The sequence below is a fragment of the Orbicella faveolata genome, unplaced genomic scaffold (genome assembly GCF_042242905.1).
Source record: "Orbicella faveolata isolate gen_17 unplaced genomic scaffold, um_ofav_v1 contig_14, whole genome shotgun sequence".
Classification (NCBI taxonomy): domain Eukaryota; kingdom Metazoa; phylum Cnidaria; class Anthozoa; order Scleractinia; family Merulinidae; genus Orbicella; species Orbicella faveolata.
Window position 1 is genome coordinate 21,761,097 of NW_028301541.1, and position 19,864 is coordinate 21,780,960.

The window sequence follows — 19,864 nt, forward strand, 5'->3', positions numbered from 1 at the left end:
CTGCTGGAACACTGAAACCCTATACTAGACAATGATCAGCTTGATTTTGCAACGATCAGCTTGATTTTGCAACCAAAAACCCCTACCCTATCCCAGACTAGCTATTTGCAATGCAGAAACTTTAACCACCATCGTAGTCCAACATACGCTAACTAAACCAATATTTCACAAAGTCACTTCCAAGTTTCAATTTCTATTACAGAACCCCGGATGAAGAACCCTGTTCTAGACTAAATTATTTATACATCGGCCGCTTTTCCGGTAAATTACACCTTGTTCTAAACCAAAACTGTCTGATTTCTGTGCCCTATCCCAGACTAAACCACCATACCCTTCACGGCGGCACGTACCCATATGGCTTATGTATGGGAGTACCTCCCCCCCCCCCCCCCCCGGTTCATTGCAACTTGTTTTCAAGGACCAGTACATTTCCCGGGTGGATGTCATCACGGCGCTTCTAACGGTAACAAGAGACAAGTCAGTTTTTAAACCCATAAGTCAAATAACTCGTAAAAGGTCACATTCCACATAGCGAGGACGCAAAATTCAGCCACGCACAAAGCCGAGTTGAAAATAGCTTCAAGAAGTTTTAAATTTTAAGGTTAAGAGACCACTTCTAGACATTTTTGGATCCAAAGTGAGATCTTAGACCCTCTCTCAGCGTGATGAAGAAATGCCATTAAGCATGTTAACTGTTCGCCTGTAAGCCAAGGAAACACCGTGATATGATCATGTTGATAAAGATTAGACTTCCGTTGCTTGTGTGCGGTACTGGTGTGGTGCCCTCACAGGTCGTCATCACCTTTTGTGTCGTCGAGTTTCTTGTCCAATCACGGATGAATCGGAACAATGACAAGGGTGAAATGGAACAAGAGAGCAGAATTAGAAACCGATCGCGTTTCACTGATCCAATGTGACTAAAGCGAAATTATGCTTGTGAACGCGTGAATGGCTCTAAGCCCGGATTATGGCTTTACAAATGTTCCCTTCCCTTTCCCTCAACCTGGAAATGCTGTTCTACGTTCAAGAACTGCAAGATAACCGATGCTTTTCGGGTCCTGTACGTTCAAATGTCCGCGAGTTGAAAACCTTTGACGTCGTTTCATGTTGAACTTCGCGTGGTCGAAGTTTCAACATTTGAGCCCGAAAATGACTGCTGTTTCGTCGAAGGACTTCGTTTGGGCAAAGGACGGTCTTCGAAAGATTGACCAGGTAATAAATGTTGATATTGCCCAGCTATCCAGTGGGCCAGTTTCATGCATATTGTACATTGTGTTCGAGCCACTCGCGGCCTGTGGTCTTTAGGGAGTGTTTACACAGACGGTAATGACACAGTTTCGATTTCGCGTAGATTTGTTTTGCTGATATGCTGTGCTTTTAAAGCCTTCCTGTTATTTTTCTGGTTTCACTTTTTGCATTTCGACTCGAAAAAACAGTTTCCTCCAAACTTTGCCCACGAGTCTACCTTACCTTATCGCAAAAGTAAACGGAGCCGTCTAAGTTTTGCAAATATTTTTTTATCTCAAATGTAATTTTTGCGGGTCAAAGAAGAGCTTCCTATTTTTAGCAATGGCGAGGAGATAGAAAAGAAAATATTCCAAGCTCACCGCTTCAAAACGCTGTATCGTACTTATTGAATGTGCCAAGTTACTTTAACATGTGGTCGTTCGGTCTGTCACAGATCTTGACATACGTGTGGTTTGCCTAGCCGCCAAAGATTTAGATGCCCTTTGCCTTCACGGGATTTAGCACTTACTAAAGCCGGATTTTTTCACTTAGTTTACGGATATTGGTGGTCAGATCAGCCGTGACGGCAAGTTTATACGGGATTTAGCACATTACAAGAATATCCTCACAGTAACGTTAGACCCTCAAAAGCGAATTTTCGCGCATGCGCCATGCAAAATAATGTTACTCGCAACTCGGTTATCTCGAATTCCCCGTTATCACGAATTCAAGTCCGCTTCCCTTAGATTTGTCTTTGTTTTTTCAGTGATTTACTATCGATTATCTCAAACTGGGTTATTTCGAACTCCCGCTATTTTGGGCTATCTGTTTCCTAGCTTGTCTTGAAATCAACTCTGTACGTTCCTTCCGACCTCCACTGGTAGAGTTGAAAAACAAACATCATGAGGTCAGACCACGTTAGAACAAGGCTGGAAAACTACAACTGGGGCATTTCATTGCACTTTAATAATCTTGTACTGTAATGAACCTCGTCCTCAGGCGATTACATATTAGCATAGTATGAATTGTTATATTTTTGATATTTAATGCTGACCAGGTTATTTCAAACCCTCGATATTTCGAACTTATCCTTTTTTTCTTTTCCCCTCAGAGTTTGAAATTGCGAGGTTCAGCAGTTAGTAAATAGAGTGGTTTTCAATTGAGTTTCGTGAAACCAAAACCAAACTATTTACTTCCCAATAAGACTACTCAACCAAACCCAAACCGTAGTAAAGCCAAAACCAAAGTAATTGCCTGATTACTTTCGACACTCAATAAAAAAAAACGCTCTAAAAAGATGAATAAGTAAATTAATAATTACGAAATAGCGCACATTTTCCGTGTTTACATAGCCTCCTCCAAGCACGAGGAGGGTTGGGAGAATTCGAGACAGTTATGCAAACCCGAGATGTAGGCGAGGGTTTGCATAACTTTCGAGAATTCTCCCAGCCCCCCGAGTGTTTAGGTGAGGCTATGTAAACACGGAAAAGTTCTCTATTTCTTTTTGCTGGCGAGCCCTAGCGAGGCAGTAGTCTATTCTTTACAATAGCAATCCGGGCATACCGGGGTGCGTGTGAATGCACGTTGAAATATCGATCTATTTCGAGCAATAGCTGTGTACAGCCGTCCCGCTCTGCTAGAAATCAAGGACACGATAAACGAGGTGAAATGTAGATGTCTTTAATTGCTTGTGGAAGTATTCATCAAGGTCATGAACGGTTCAGTGATGACTTGAGAGGAAGACAAGAGATTTTTATGTGTTTGGCTGCTCTATTACGTGAGCAATTTTTGCCGATTCGCGAATGGAAGTGCCAAGATATCGATCAAGTCCTTCTCCATGAAGATCATTTTTTTTCTCAGTGCATTCAGCAGCAGTGAAATGTTAGGCAAAAATGCTTCCATTCGGAGTAAACTGCCGACTGCAGCTTGCTGGTCGCGGGAGAAAAGAGAGGAAGGTGTGAAGCCAATCTGCTTTATGTCGAAAGCGACTTCGGTACCACAGGCAAATCATTCACAGTATTCTTCGCCCGTTGAGGCGATAAATTTGATCGTTAAGTCAAAATTTCTGCCCGTTGAGATAAGTCTAACTAAAGTGGTCCCTGTCTTCAAAAGTGGTGAGGATACCGACCCCAATAATTATTGTCCTGAATCGCTGCTCTCTATATTCAGCATAATCCTTGAAAGACTAATGTACAAGCGTTTAAAATCGTTCTTTGAGATGAATGGTCTGTTTTATGAGTCACAGTACGGTTTTAGAGAGAAACACTCCACACAGCATGCATTAATTGATATAGTAAATAGGATCCAAAACAACATGGACAAAGGGATGTTCTCTACTGGAGTGTTTATCGATCTGAAAAAGGCGGTTGACACGGTTGATCATGAAATTCTATTAGATAAGTTGTACCGCTATGGAATCAGAGGAATTATACTAGAATGGTTCTCATCCTATCTGAAGGGAAGATCTCAAGTAACCCAAATCAAAAAGAAAAATGTTCAAATGTTGTTGTTTATATTGGTCAATGCGCTTAGCAACACTTAGCTAGTTCACAGGCATGCCACTTTAAATGAAGGAAACAAATATATCAACTAAACGTAATAGGCTTAAAAATCCCAGCCGGCGGGAAGCAGATCAGTTGGCTACTTACAAGCATGACCGAGGAGTTGAACTAGGGTCTACAGAGAAACAACTCCAGCATGGGCATGTCTCACCTAAAGAACTAAATCCTTGTGGTGTCCCCCAGGGATCTGTGCTGGGTCCTCTCTTATTTCTTATTTATATTAATGATATTCATAAATCTGATAAATTAAATTTCTTTCTTTTTGCGGACGACACCACTATCCTATTTGCTCACAAAAAATTTAAAAGTACTTGAACAAGTGGTTAACTCAGAGTTGAGTAAAGTTTCAGAGTGGTTAATTGTAAATAAGCTTACTCTAAATATCAATAAATCCAATTTTGTTATCTTTTGTCCGAGCCAGACGAAGATTAATAAGGAAATTAGTATCAAAATGTATGATAACAGTGCCAATAAGTTATGTTCTCTAGATCGTAAAGATGTATTGAAATTTCTGGGAATTCTTATTGATTGTAACCTAAAGTGGAAGCACCATATCGACTTTATCTCGTTGAAAATAAGTAAGACTATTCCTGTTTTCATTCAATCAAAGATTTTACCTGTAAATATGATCTATTTTGACGCGATTGTGAATTTCATGCATGATATTTGGAAAAAAACTAGCCCCTTAGCTTATCAGAGCTCTTTTCACTAGGTCAAATGAAATTCATGGGTACAACACAAGGCATGCCGCAAAAGAGAATTATCTTCGGAAAGAAGTTAAGTCCTGGTCAAACGGACTCGCAAGTAGTCGCAAGTAGCCACAAGTTGAACATGCGTAGAGACTTGCGTTGGGTGGCCAAACGGACTCGCAAGTCTCCTCGAAAGTACACGCAGGTCGCAATAAAACCCATTTCAAGGCAGACATATGCTGTATTTCATTGGCTAATAATAGGTAAATGGACGTCACTCAACTTGCGTTGACTTGGGTTGGGTGGCCAAACGGTGAAAAACTTGCGTCGACCTGCGTGCAAATTTGATCTCGACCAAAGTGAGCGCAAGTCATCGCAAGTCAACGCAAGTGCACGCAAGTAGACGCAAGTTGAGAACTTGCGTCTACTTGCGACTCCGTTTGGCCAGGGCTTTAAGTCGGAAATTTTCAAACGCTCTTTTTCGAGAACTGGAGCGATATTATGGAATCAAATTTCTCAAGACTGAAGAGATTTATCTAAACCAATCTTTAAGAAAAAAATTCGTAGATTTTTATTTGAGACTCTTTCAGACAGGGATGACTATGTTGCAGTAGTCGACACCCTGACTCAAGTTCTTAAATTTAGTTCCTGATTAATTTCAACCCATAGTTTAGTTTATCTCTAGTAAATCATAGCTCCTTGTGTCAATGAAAATATGTAAATGTACTTGTATTAAACGGTTTCGTAAATCCTGCTATAAGTAGTTGCATAGCAATCTTATTTATGTATTAATGGTCTAATATAAATATAGATGTGGCCCGCCTAGATTAGCCCAGACTACCTGCGGGTTCGCGCTGTTGCTATTGTCAAGCTTTTTTAACTTAATGAGTATATATTTCTGTAAAATTGTAAATATGCCAGTCATAATAAAGTGTTGTTGTAAGTGTTGTTGTTGTTGTTGTAAATAATTCGACCATTGAGTTACATTTGCCCGTTGAGGCGAAACAAAAGCTTGTAATCATATTGTTCGATCAGTGGATTTAGATTTCCTTGCTTTAATGCGATTTGATATGACCGTTGATCGCACGTTGCGTGACAGCTCCAGTTTCGGTAAACTCACAAATTCATGCTATTAAAACGTCTCATTTTCACTTTTACTGGTAATGTTTAAGCACAGAGGCTAATTTTTAAAAAGAAAACTTGTGGAAATACATCTACTAAGGGTTTCCTGGGTCTCTTAAACCAAGTTCTGGCATTTGTTACGTTCTTTTCTTAACTCAAGAAAAAAATTTGGGGGCTCTACTGTTGGAAAAATCGTAATTCTCTTTTAAAAAGCTAGACCAACCCCAATTATACATTTAATTTAAATTCCTATTATCAGTATTTCCTTCAAGCTCTGACGCCAACACCCACTTTCACATCGAAACTACTAGTATAAATTAATTCTCAAAAATACGCGCGAATCTAAAACGTCACAACCGTGTTTACCTACTCTCATCTAAACACACATATCGACCAATGAGAGCGCGCGTTGTAACTCAGTGATATTATAAACACCAATATTTTCGTGTTTTCAGGGCCATGCAAAGGGAAATAGGAAAGCTCTGCTTGTGCAGTCTAAAGTACAGTCATTCCTTGAAATACTCGGCATGTCTAATCACCGGAACAATGGAGGCTTTATTTTGAAGCGTTTCGTTGTCCTGATCGTTCTCGCCATTGGACTGATCTGGGCAAAACTCGAACCAAACGTGGAAAATCTTTGGATAGAAGGTGAGAGATGTCGCTGTTGTTTTTGCACACTGCTTGCCTCTTCTATAATTGTTTGTAAATTAACTGGTCCCTGGTATAACGAGCGCGTTATGATTGGTTAAAGCTTTGTACCGGTAAACACCCGACTCCGCTAGATTCCCAGTATGGCAGAGTTTGGGAGTAGAACGCGGGAAATGCGAAATGCGAATGCCTTTAATTTCACCTTTATTGGCTACGCTTCTCACTATCTACTCTGTTGTAGATAGCGAGTAGCCTAGCAGTGTGCGATTGTTAACAAAATGCCGACCCTTTCTCTGCGTTTTCGAAGTGTCTGTGAAGAGGATTTAGATTAAGTTTTGAACGATAAGTAGATTTACACTAATCAATTAGATTATTCGCTCTCGATTTCTATGCGTGATAGTTGACTCGGGTTGCGACCTCGTCAACTATAACGCGATAGAAATCTCGAGATCATAATTTAATTGTTTAATGGGATGTGAAATAGGTCATAATACGTCCTTTCCACCGTCCGGCATCCCCGGCACCCCGGACAACCCCGGCATTCCCGGAATCCCCGCCACTTCCGTAAATGAACAAATACGGCTTAGGGACCGTTCATTTTTTATAAGGTAGGGGGGGCTGGTGGGATTTGGGGGGGGGCATGCGAAAAAAAATGGCTTTCGAGGGGGGCCATCCCAAAAAAATAAGGGAAAAAGGGGGGGTCACGTGAAATATTTTAGTAAAACTTTAAAATGGCATAATGTTTGAATATCAAAAAAATTGCTATAGAATAAACATAGAAGGCAGGATACAAATTTATTACAAACTTTCCTTCTGCTTTAAAAAAACGTTTAGCGACAAAAAGCATTTGTAGCTACTGAAAAGAAGTATTTAACACTGTTATTTTCGAATGCAACTTTCACTGGCACTCATCTTCATCTCCGCTGTCGTCGAGTTCTTCGTCGCCGCTTGTGCTGCTATGGGAGTCTCTTTCACCAATGCTGCAAGAAGCAGCACTGCTTTCCGTCAGAGTGTACTCTTCAGGGTACATGAAGGTGTAAACATAATCTCTGACTTCCCGCTCAAGGTTGGTGATGATTCTGCTTCTTGCAGCATTGGTGAAATAATTCCCTTCCAAGAGCTGTGCGATGTATGGCCCATCTCTTCTAAATATCGACGTGGCAACATCCTCAACTTTAAGACACTCTACCGGGACGGCCGTTCTAGGAGGGTACACAAGGCATTGTGGAAGATCATTTCCTAGCGGTTTTCCAACACAGATTCCATAAACTCGTTGGACGTTGTTTTCAGTCCGCTTCCTCTTTCTTTCATTTGACTTTCTGCGGTTTTCTTTTTTCCTTCTCCTTTTGTTGATGTGCTGTTTGAGTATGCCTTTGAATATGCTGTTATAATTGCTCTTCTTATTTTCTAGTGCTTCCATGTCCTGCGTGACCTTCGTCAACTTAGCCTCTGTACATTTGATCTGTTCTACATTAAAACTGTGGGCAAATTCTTCGCCCTGCTTTAAAGCAAGTCCATTGGACTGAAAGAGTGTGGAATCGTGCTCCTTTACATCTTTCAATATGACATTCAACTTTTCCACCACTGCTCTGTGCTCTTTGATGGAGAAGTTCAGTTTTCTTCCATCACTGGGCTTCAACTGGTACCCTTGCATGGAAAACTTACTCGCCCTTTCTGAACAGCCATCCGCACCTAGAAAAATTGCTTCTTTTGCTTGTAAGATGTCAAACTGCCTGGATCGTTCAGCTGTAAACCTTTTCTTAAACGACTCGTCGCTTTCGCCATTATTGCGCATTTTGGAATGAGCCTCTTTCATGATGCTCATGTAGTAATGCGCTCTTTCCCCGATTGGATTAACAATATAAAGAAGAACGAGCATGGAAGTGGCAGGCTGGTTTTATCTGACCCAGAGAGCGTTGCTCTATTTGCAGATAAGTTTATTGTCAAATCGAAGTTTGTGGTGGATTATCTTCAGCATCTTGAAGTGCTGGAATTTAAAAGGAAAAAGAGAGCACAAGAAAAGGCAAAGTTAAGTAGGGAGGAGAATTATCCTTGGACTGAGTTGTGCGAAGATCTAACCAAGCTTAAAAAGCTACGTGTTCCAGAACTAAACAAGTACTCAAACCACCACGGGCTAAAGCAGCATTTGAAAAGCAGCAAGAGTGAGAAAGTAAAGGCAATTGTAAGACATTCATGCTTGCAGCAGAAGAGTCCTCTCAGAGCTGGCCAACCAACACTGAGAAATGCCAGGACATTGACACAAAATGACAACAGTGCAAGTGCTGACAGCAGCGAAACGGATGAAAGTGACAATGATGAGTATGACAGTGATGCCATTGACTCTGGGGGAGAAGATGACTCAAGTGACGTCACTCTTGCATTCATCAATTCAGATGAGGAAGATGCCAATTAGAGGTCAAATGCCACACGCTCAGGGCGAGCCATAACTAGGAGATCTGAAATTGACTTCTCTTTCTTTTGATTTGTTTTTTAAACAACAGCTCTCTGTCGTATAGAGATTGTAAATATTGTCTTCATAGTGAGCACAATAACGTGAACTAGGGGGATAAAAGAGAAATATTAAAAAAGTTGAAATCTAAATATTGTTTGTTCAATTTTTTTTTTGGGGGGGGTCATCCCAAAAAATGTCCACTATAAGGGGGGGGCCATGTGAAAAAATTGGTAAGCTGAGGGGGGGTCATGCGATTTTTAAATGGTGCTTCCCAAATCCCACCAGCCCCCCCTCCCTCATAAAAAATGAACGGTCCCTTATCCCGCCAATGATAATTTGCATAACGCGCGGAGGCCTTTAACTTGAATAAAACGCTATGCTTTTAAATTGAGGCCCCCTAGCCCTCCACAGTGCGACGGAGGAATTTGAAAAAAAGGTGTTTTCACTCCAAAAATGTATCAAATGTTTCCCGTCCACACTTCGCCGGAGAAATTTGAAAACGCAAAATTACCGGTGATTTTGGATTTGTGTTTGAGGAAAACTCTGGCAGGGAAATCACGTGATTATCGTGACGTCATCGTTTTCGAAAAGCTGCGTTTCTAAAATGTTCTTCGTCCGCACAAAAGCGCACAGCCGACGTTTTTAAATTATTCGGGTGAGAAGAGCTTTTTCGAAAAGCTCCGTTTTCTTGACGGATTAGTGTGGACGGTAGGCCTAACCGTAGAAATAAAGCTACATTTTCAAAATCCTTCGTCGAAATTTATGTGGACGGCGTCTGAACTGCCGTCTGCTTGTTCTACTTTTTCTAGTCCATCTTGTTTACACACGTTGTACGACTTTTATTGATGATAAAGACAATTCAGTAGTTATTGCATTTATATGTAGAACGTTTTAACCTGCCTGTTGTTCGGGATTTTAGCGGATGGACGACTAAAGAAAGAGCTAGAATATACCAAGAAATCGCTTGGAGAAGGTTACGGCAGCACAAATGAGCTACTGATACAAACACCCAATGAAGAAGGAACAAATATTCTTACTGTAGAGGCCTTGAAGCGGCACTTGGACATTTTAATGAAAGTCACAAATGTCTCAGTGGATTTGTTTGACCAGTAAGTCAATGTGGTTACGTAACACATATCGAAGTTCGTTGGTCTTTGAGGGTGCGTTCCTTTGGGGTGATCTGGATCAGGTTCAGTAGTCCAAGATCACTCGGATCATGGTGCATCAAAGGAACCGACGAATCCACTCTGGTCACGGATTAAACGGATTCGCGGATTCACGGATTCACGGATCCTAAAACAGCAAATACTAATTACGTGCGGATTTATCAACCCTGTCAACTTCTTTTTTCGCGACCTGTGCGCAAAACTGTCTTTTCTTTTGAGTGAAGTCTTTCTAAGTTAGTTGCTTTTGTTCAAAATTGACTGCCAAAACTATAGGATCTTTAAGTCACTGATGGTTTGCTGCTTAATCCGAGCCGCTGCTAGAAGGGGCATTCGAACATGCTCGCCGGTAATTGAACATGTTTCCTAGAAGATTTCAAAATAAAACATCAGTTATTTGCAAGCACAAGATTTGTTCTTTTTTCTTTTTAATTTAGAACCTGGAAACTGACGGATATTTGCTACACTTTGGTTCCAACTTTTAACAATCCCGTAAGTTCTACGCTTTTAATTTCTTTGTTTGTGTTCTTTTTCAGGATAACTGAAATTCGTCGTGAATTTTGCATGAACTAAATTCTGTGCAAAAAACGAAGTTTAGAACATGTGGAAAAACCTGTGAAAAAAAATGCCTTTTTTGGCACAGTTTGCTTGGTATTTTGAATTGTATTTTGGCCGCTTACAAAATTACCTCTAAATTGAAGGAAACCCAAATATAGTAGTTTACTAGGGTAGAAAAACACCATAGAGATAATAATAGACCACAAAGGAACAAGGATGGTTAAGGATGGAGAAGATTAACACGGATTACAAACGATGAGCTTGAAAAACTTAAGCTAAACCTGTCAAGATGCGGAAACAAGTTTAACATTTCAGATGTAAAATGTAAAAAAAAAAAAATGTAAATCTTATTTATAGTGCTCATGCACTTGGCCATACAAGCACTAAGCATGTAAAATGTAAAAAAAAAAAATGCAAATCTTATTTATAGTGGTCATGCACTTAGCTATACAAGCACTAAGCTTAGCTAGTTTACAGGCATGCCACTGAAACAGAGGAAACAAATATTTCAAATAAACGTAACGTAGTTAAAAATCCCAACCGGCAGGAGGCAGACCAGTTGGCTATTTAAAAAGCGTGACCGAGGATTTGAACTCGGGACAACCGAGAAACAAATCCCGCTAGTGGCAGAACCATTCGGCCACGCTGCCTCCGCAGATTAACAGACATATATCTCTTAATCGTTTTGCCAAAATACACAGCAACACGACACACTGAAATATCTAATATCTTTTTCGCAACCATGTTAGAATCTTGGTCGATTAATGCCATGTGTTATCATAAGTGCTTTGGATTGCTTTTGGGAAGGAGCGAAGCCACTCGAACCGCAAGTCCAGCCCGTTCTGTAAGTGACAAGTTATAATATGCGACATAAATGTGACAAGACTTGTTAGGTAGGAACATGTCTAGGAAAAGTCTATCCAGGAAAGTTGAATCTCTTTCCACAAACTTGATATGTGGTAAGCACAAATAATATCAAACGTTGTTAATACGGACGCTAACATTAAAGGAGAAGAGGCGAGTGTCCGCAAGAAGGTGACCCAAGTGGGTGAGAAGGAACTGTACCTTGTTTGCTCGGGATTACCTGCTCTTTTCCACTAGGAAATTTTGTTTCTTGCAACCATACAATAAATCCCTTATTGACCAAGGCTCTCCGGTCAAGATGACGGGATATCGGCTTCGTTGTTTTTACCTTTTTGTGGACATGCATTAGCTCTCGGTCCGTAAACACCGACGCAAAAAAAAAATTCCATTTCCAGTCGCTTTTGATCAATTAGACAATACCCCTCACATAATTTTCATTATTAAATAACAGAAATGGGACCTTACCCTTACAAAATGTAGGTCAGTAGATGATTGTCTATAGTCTATACTTACACCTCAGTTGTTTCAAGTCACTGCATATTTATTAAATTAAACTTCATGTGCGAATAGCCACGTTTCTAGTGTTTACAGATGTGTAATATTTCATAGACCGAGTGGTACTCCTCTACCGAAGTGGAAAAACCTAACCATCCCGTCACTGACACGAGCAGTGCGCACTGAGATTCCTCAGGACTACGAGAAGTTTATGTGGCTGCTCAAAGAGGTATTGTTATTGTACATTAGGGGTTCATGTAAAACACGATGGGAACGGGAACTTCTCAAACTCATTAAGTTTAAGGTGGCTCAAAAGAGTTTCCAGCACTTATATTTGGATGGGTCGTTATAACCACTCTTTATCACTTGATGCTATAATCATGGTATCAAAAAACTGCCCAATCATTGGTGAACACGTTGTTATCATTTTCGTGGCACAATAGGTTACCATAGCAACAGTATGACCTCCTAAAAACACCCTTAATTACTGCTTTAGGGGCTTATAATTCAAAAACGGCACGGTGCAATTTTTTTATATTATCAAGTTTTGATAAGCATGATAAGACGAAACTTTTGACAAAGTTGAAAAAAATTCTGTACATGGGGTTCAGATCCACCTTAAATTTTTGAAAAATTAAGGTGGCTCTGAACCCTAAGTACAGAATTTTTTTAAACTTTGCCAAAAGTGGCGTCTTATCATGCTTATCAAAACTTGATAATATAAAAAAATTTCACCGTGCCGTTTTTGAATTATAAACCCTTAAAGCTATAATTAAGGGTGTTTTTAGGAGGTCATACTGTTGCTATGGTAACCTATTGTGTCACGAAAATGATAACAACGTGTTCACCAATGATTGGGCAGCTTTTAGGTACCATGATTGTAGCATCAAGTGATGAAGAGTGGTTATAACGACCCATCAAAATCTAAGTGTTGGAAACCGTTTAGAGCCACCTTAAACAAAGGAAATCATGACCGTGACGGTGTTTGGATATCTGATCTTAATAAGCATAGATTTTAACGATTTTATTCCTCCGTTTTCTCCTTAGTTTTAGTCTCGTTCGAGGAGATATATCAAACACTCAAGACAGTGTTTGACCACATTTCCAAAGGCCTCAAAGTTCGTCAAAAATACTCCGCAACGCGTCGTATTTTCAACTCTCTTCTCGGTGTTTGGAGATGTGGTCAAACACGGTCTTTCGTGTTTGATATATTACTTAACAAGATGTTAAGATGATGTAAGATGTTTGGTTATTTCATTTATGACTGTGATTTCTGACTTTACTAAGTGTCTTCTTTTTACCTTTCTACTGATTTAAAGGCTGGAATCAACAGCGGCTATATGACGAAACCTTGTCTTGATCCACATGATTCAGAATGTCCAAAAACCGCACCAAATTACAAGACCAAGAAGGTAATTATTGGAGTTTTGTTTGAAGCCATTTGCTGTCAAACATGCATTATGTTTGAAGCGTGTATCATGTAAACAATCAATCTTGAGAGAAAATGATAAAAGTGCAGAAAAAAAGAGATTGCTTGAAAATGTTCTCAAATCGGTTTGAATTGGGACATCTGCCATGAGAAAACCCAATCTTTGAATCGTGCGCATTGGCAAACTGGATAGACAGAAACCCTTTCAGTGTCGTTTTGATAAAAGAACCAGTCGCGTCTTACCTAAGATGTGGTCTGCAGTACATTAACCTCTTCCTGGTGTAATTTACATTTTGCCAGAAACCAGACATAGGTGTGGAATTGACTGGTGGCTGCCAGGGGTTTGCTACCAAATATATGGACTGGCCTGAAGAGCTTATTGTGGGAAGAACTGTCAAGAACGGAAGCAGAATTATTAGGTGGGTTTTGTTTCTGGATAACGTGATGTTTACGCGTACGTCGGTTAAGGAGAACCACGTGGGCAACGGCAACGAGAACGTCACCAACCAAAAGGTTTAACAATGACCATGCACGTGCGTTATAAATCTTTGTACGTTTCGTAGTCGTCCTCTGAAAAACAACTACGTGGAATGGCCAAGTTCTGCGTATTTTGGAGAACGTGATCCACAACGACTAATTTTTCGTATTTCCTTTTGGAATCAGGAGTTGGAATTTATCCCGAGAATTTCGTATTTAGCTTGGCAGGTTTTTACACCGATCGGCCTGCTAAACAGGATTTAGATAATTTCGAAATTTAACCAGGTTTTGCTTTTGCGTTGTATTTCCTTTAATGTATCTTGTCTAGGGCTGAAGCATATCAGAGCATTGTAATGTTGATGGGAAGTCAACAGCTTTATACTCGCTGGCATGGAGAGACAAAAGTGAACCACATGAGCGACGGGGATCCAGCGTGGACGAATGATACGGCGTCGCAAGTATTAGAAGCGTGGAAGAGTGAGTTCACCAAGGTAAGTAGAGATACAAAAACTGTCAGCTGCAAATATTTTAAAAGATGCGGAGGCTTGATCGTTTGTAGGCAAGATTGCAGCAGTCCAGGTGCTATGTGTGGTTCTTTTGGAACACTTCACTCTCACAGTACCTCTCGTCACCCAGTTGCATAGATGGGTAATAGCGAATTTAATGCTGGAGGCAACCCTGTGATGGATTAGTATCCCATCTAGGGGGAAGTAGAAATACTTCTGGTCTTTTTCATGTTATGTCCTGAACTAGTATTAGCTCTGGCTGTAAAGGACCCTTCGATCGATGCGTAATTCTCAAACTCTTTAATACCTCATCAAGTCAGTCATGGCCGGATGGTGTTTGGAGATCTAATCTTAATTAGCATAGAATAGATTTTGACGATTTTATTTCTCCGTTTTCTCCTTAGTTTTAGTTTCGATTGAGAAGATATATCAAACACTCGAGACAGTGTTTGACCACATTTCCAAACACCTCGAAGTTCGTCAAAAATACTTCACTGAGCGTCGTATTTTCGACTCTCTTCTCGTTGTTTGGACATGTGGTCAAACACGGTCTTTCGCGTTTGATATGTTACGTAAAAGATAGTGAATTCGATGCATACTTAACTTACAGACTGTTTTGGATTGTGTTGCTTTGTTCTATGATTTTCATCTTAAAGGTCATCAACTCAGCTGACCAAAGTCAGGAAGATTCAACAGTATTGGCTTTCTCCTCCACATCGTTGAATGGTTTACTGAAGGACTTTTCTCAAATAAGCTATCTCTACGTAGGGATTGCATATGTGCTAATGGTAAGATAATGACATAAAAGATTGACGACAGCCATGAACCTATTTATTCATTCTATACTGCAGTTTTGGCTCTCGCTTACCCTCATTTGGTAAAACTTCTCTTCCACACAAACAGAAAGGGTGTAATCTTTATGTTAAGCAAAAGCGAGTGTGAAGAGATTAGATCTATATTACATGTATATGCATACAGGATTAAAAAATAAAAAGTATAAGCGGTATTAAACTTCCCCCTTGAGCGAAATCGTGCTTCGACTGAATTGTCAATTACAACCTTGCAAGCGCTATTTCGTCCAATTCTTTCAGATCGCGAAACCTCGAATGCCCCCCTTGAAGTCTTTTTGGGAATTCAGTATTTTATTAGTAACGAATAGCTTAGCCAATCAAATTGCAACATTAACTATAAGAACACAAGCAAAATTTTACTATTATACCATGACTTGTCGTTTGCTTTGTAGCTCCTCTACGCATGTGTTACCCATGGTGCTCTTGGGTTTGGTGGTGTCGTTCTTGTCACTGTTGCAGTTGTTTCGGGCCTGGGATGTTGTTCGATTTTCCAGATCAAATTTAGTGACGCATCAAAGCAGGTGAGTCAGCTATTGCAGGCGGACATAAGGATTTACAAGCCTTTTCAATTTAAAAATGTTTTGTATTAAACTTTATGTAGCGAAGTTGATTGTTGCATTCTGTGTTTTCTTTTTTGCGGTTTCTGGAATGGCATTGCCAGTTATATCATGTATTTCCGCGGTAGAAAGCTCGCCGAGTCTGTTGTTTTCAGCCTTTTTTCTAACGGAACTTTCGCTTCCCGGCTAGAACATTTCAGCTAAGCAATACTTAATGCAGTCATATTCTATATAAGGTCAAACACAGGTATAATGGTGGGAGGCGCGGTGGCCTCATGGTTAGTGCGCTCGTCTCCGGATCAAGTGGTCCGGGTTCGAGCTCTGGCCGGAGACATTGTGTTGTGTTCCTGGCCAAGACACTTTACTCTCACCGTGTCTCTCTCTACCCAGGTGTATAAATGGGTATCGGCGAACTTAATGCTGGTGGTAACCCTGTGATGGACTAGAATCCCATCCAGGAGGAGTAGAAATACTCCTAGTCGCTTCATGCTGCAGAAACCGGGATAGGCTCCGGCCTGGTGGGCCACTTGGCCCGTATGCAGACTTAACCTTACCTTTTATATGTGTAATGTCTGATAACCGAGGTTCAGTAAACCTATCAAAAAAACTAGAAATGCATTATCCGAGTTTAAAAATGTAACAGTAAGAGTACTTTCAAGTTGTTAAAAAACTTGTGTGCTATTCAGGCTAAAAGGAGAGCTGTTCAGGTTAAAGTATTCGCCACTATTCGTGGCTAATTCGCCACTATTTACTGTTCACTATTCGGGTTTTCCAGACTCCCAAAAAAGGGAGCATAAGCAAACCACGACGGCGACGACAACGAGAACGTTGCAAAACAAAAGAGTTAGTGAGCACAACAATGGCTGTGCACGTGCGTTAGAAATTTTTCTGCATTTTGTAACCGTCCTCTGCAAAACAACAACGTGAAATGACTAAGTTCTGCGTATTTTGTGGAAAATGACGACGACGGCTAAGTTTTCGTATTTCCTTTTCGAATTAAACTCTGTAACTGCATTTCTTGGCGTCGTCCTCGGCGTCGCCGTCGTCGTTGATTAAACTCCCGAACTGACATTGCGTATACTACGCGTTGCCAAATACGATACTTAAGTGTGTTCAACGGACTGAACACGCGTTGCACTGTTTTTCTTCTCGTAGATCTTGCCGTTTATTGCTCTGAGTTTGGGTGTCAATGATATCTTCCTACTATCTCACACTTATTCATCTGCTAAAGATAATGACCAGGTACGTAATCAGTAACGATGGCCAGAGCTTCTCTGTTGACGCGGAGGGTGTCCAGACCCCTTTGCGCGGTGTGGTTTGTGAACGCGAGGGGAGTTTGTAGTTTATTACACTGGATTTTGGGTTCGATATCTGACTGATAAATTTGAGAGTTCTCTCTTTACCTCTCAAAAATAAGGACGTCTGGCGGAAAACGTCAGGTTTCTTACCTACTTTAAAATAGCTATTTCTCAGCAAAAACACTACGAGTAATCGGATTCTTCAGCTCGATCCACGAAATCTCACAAGAGTTTGCTCAACTTTTCCTGATCTTAGCTCCTAAAGTAGTTTATCACAGGGTCTGCTTCTCATAGTTATGTGCCCAAAGTCTCATAAATTTACGTAACCTCTAATGTAAACCCCCTTGTCCAAAAAAAAAATACAAACCTAGAAATGTTTGAGAAAAAAGACTGCCACAGTAGTATTTTCGTATTCTAACCCGATAATCTATTAATGCTGGTTAGCTTTGTTTTTTTTTTTTATTTTAGGATCCTGCAGTGTACCTCCTTGCTAGTACTGGAGTCAGCGTGTTCTTGACATCCTTCAATAACATGTTTGCATTCTTTATGGTAGCACCCATACCCATACCAGCTTTGAGGTCGCTTTCTTTACAGGTTTGTGCAGATTAAAGAAACAAATATGAAAAGCAATCATGATCTCACAGCTGACGTTACCAACCAGTATACTTTGTTTATAAAAGCTGTGACAAGGCAAATTTGTTCAGGGTTTTTTCTGGGGCATGCTTTAGCTAGCTGTCACGTTGTTTTTGACAGACTCACTATGTACCCGAGACTAGTTCAGCAAATACAGTTGTCTTTGCAACAAAATGGAAATTTAGTGACATACAAAAGAAGACTGGCTAAGAAAATAATAGAACCAACAACAGAAACAATAAACCGGGCTCTTCGGTAGCGTCCCCACTACGACAGAGAAATTTGAAAACGCCGTTGTATTTCTACGGTTAGGCGTACCGTCTACACTAATCCGTCACGAGAACGGAGCTTTTCGAAAATGCTCTTCAAGCCCCAGGAATTTGAAAACGCCGGCTTTTCGCTTTCGTGTGGCACGGAAAACATTTTGAAAACGGAGCATTCCGAAAATGGCGTCACGATAATTGGGGTTTCCTTGACCGAGTTTACCTCAGACACAAGTCCTAAAAGACCGGTGATTGTTGCGTTTTTAAATTCCTCCGGCGTAGTGTGGACGGAAAGCATTTGATGCGTTTTCAGAGTAAAACCTCCGATTTTAAACTCCTCCGGTGTAGTGTGGACGAGGCCTTAAAACAAAAGAAGTAGGTACATACACTGAGAGAGCGAATGAAATTGTAGGTTTTGAAGAGGTGCGCGGCTTCTGAATACAGTAACATTGTATGACAGTAACATTGTATGACAATTGATTTTCTCTCAATCTTTTTCTTTCTCTTTAGCTTGCTATTGTGGTTGTGTTCAACTGTCTTGCCGTAATTGTGATCTTCCCTTCAATGATTGCGATCGACAAAAACAGAAGAAGTCGCGGCTGTGACCTGCTTTGCTGTTGCAAAAGGTACAACTTGTGGGTTCACTTAAACTCGAGTGATTTAACCGGCAATCATGCTCTCCCATCCAAAATAGCCACCAAACGATGTTGCCTCCTTTGAACAACTTTCCGTGGAAGAAAAAGGTGACAGAGATTTCTCAGAGGCGGCAATTTGTTCTCAATTACTATTGATGCGTGTTCCGATAATTTGGATGGCTCTGTATTCTTGCGGGAGTGGTGAAACTGTTATCTAATGTAATTATGTAATATGTTTTATATAATAACCCAAGTTATTCTTGCATTTTGATTGGTTCTCGCTTATGATCTATTAGAGGACAGACGCACGATGACGTTATCGTTTCAAAGTTTTTCCCTCTGTGTTTTAAAATGGCGGAAAGTTTTGAGAATTTAGATAATATTTTACATGACTGGGCAAAAGATAAGGTACAAGAAGGTCTTGTCCAGGCATTAAACAAGTACTAGAAGCATAGTCTAGCAGGAAGAAGAAGGATAAAGCCGTTTCTGTTTTATAAAATGACTCGGAAAAAATACTCGAGCAGTTTCAGTCGGCAGTCGAGCGAGACTAAACCAAACACAAAATTGGTCTCTTGGTAGGCCGAGAACCATTGCTTTGTCTCGACCCAGTAAACAAAATGTTTATGAGATTCATTTATTTAAAACATTGAGCTTTTCTCAGTCTCAAAATAACTGTTGACACAGTGATTGTCTGGAATGAAACATCAAAACCACTTCAGTGAAAATAAACACATAACCTTGCTTTCCGATGCGAATGTTCCGGTCCGTTTCAGGATACAGCAGCGAGCAAAGTATAGCTCACTACAGCTCACGGCCAACTGTATCGCAGCTAAAAGGTGTCTCCGACACTATTTCACACTAATTTGAGAATCACCAACCACAGAGGACACAAATTTCCACCGTCACTAACGTTCCTTTCATTCAAAACTCGAATCGAATGGCCTCCAGATTGACCACAACCGCAAGTTTTCCGAGCGTAGTTTTTCAACTCCTGCAATATTCGAAGCAACATCCAAGCTTTTCGACTCACAGGGCTGCTCTGATGACAAAACCTGACTTGACTTATCCATGATTTTCTTTAAGATTTGTAGATTTCGCAGTTCAATTCTGCTTTCGCTGTAAGTTTTCATTCCACGAGAAGCGACGCTCGAGTCAAGTTTGACAGTGGCGTGATTTTCCTGGACCAATCAAAATTCTTTGCTACGTATAGCAACCAATGAGATTGCTTCAATTTGTATAGACAATAGATTACGTCAAATGGCTTTTTCGTGTTCGCCAAAGTGGGCAGAGGCCGGCTTTTTGTTCTTACCACATTTTGACGTCATCTGTGATCTATTACTGAACAGACGCACGGCAACATGGAATCTATTTGTTAATATTATAATATTCTCACATTTTGATTGGTTCTTACTTATGATCAACTGGAGGACAGACGC

General features: G+C 40.4%; 1 protein-coding gene across 2 annotated transcripts in view; it reads left to right on the forward strand.

Moving 5' to 3' along the window:
• Positions 1-852: 852 nt before the first annotated feature.
• The window catches only part of LOC110062129 (protein patched homolog 1-like), a 29,857-nt gene continuing 10,845 nt past the window's right edge, over positions 853-19,864 (forward strand). Inside the window, exons 1-14 of one of the 2 annotated variants that reach the window (XM_020768993.2) lie at positions 853-1,212; positions 6,055-6,247; positions 9,619-9,808; positions 10,300-10,354; positions 11,170-11,264; positions 11,894-12,008; positions 13,099-13,191; positions 13,509-13,627; positions 14,014-14,176; positions 14,848-14,979; positions 15,435-15,563; positions 16,755-16,841; positions 17,366-17,491; positions 18,304-18,419. In XM_020768993.2, the coding sequence (XP_020624652.2) occupies positions 1,105-1,212; positions 6,055-6,247; positions 9,619-9,808; positions 10,300-10,354; positions 11,170-11,264; positions 11,894-12,008; positions 13,099-13,191; positions 13,509-13,627; positions 14,014-14,176; positions 14,848-14,979; positions 15,435-15,563; positions 16,755-16,841; positions 17,366-17,491; positions 18,304-18,419 (1,721 nt within the window). In that variant the 5' untranslated portion in view covers positions 853-1,104. The remainder of the gene's footprint in view (positions 1,213-6,054; positions 6,248-9,618; positions 9,809-10,299; positions 10,355-11,169; positions 11,265-11,893; positions 12,009-13,098; positions 13,192-13,508; positions 13,628-14,013; positions 14,177-14,847; positions 14,980-15,434; positions 15,564-16,754; positions 16,842-17,365; positions 17,492-18,303; positions 18,420-19,864) is intronic. The other variant, XM_089287650.1, reaches the window with a different exon arrangement.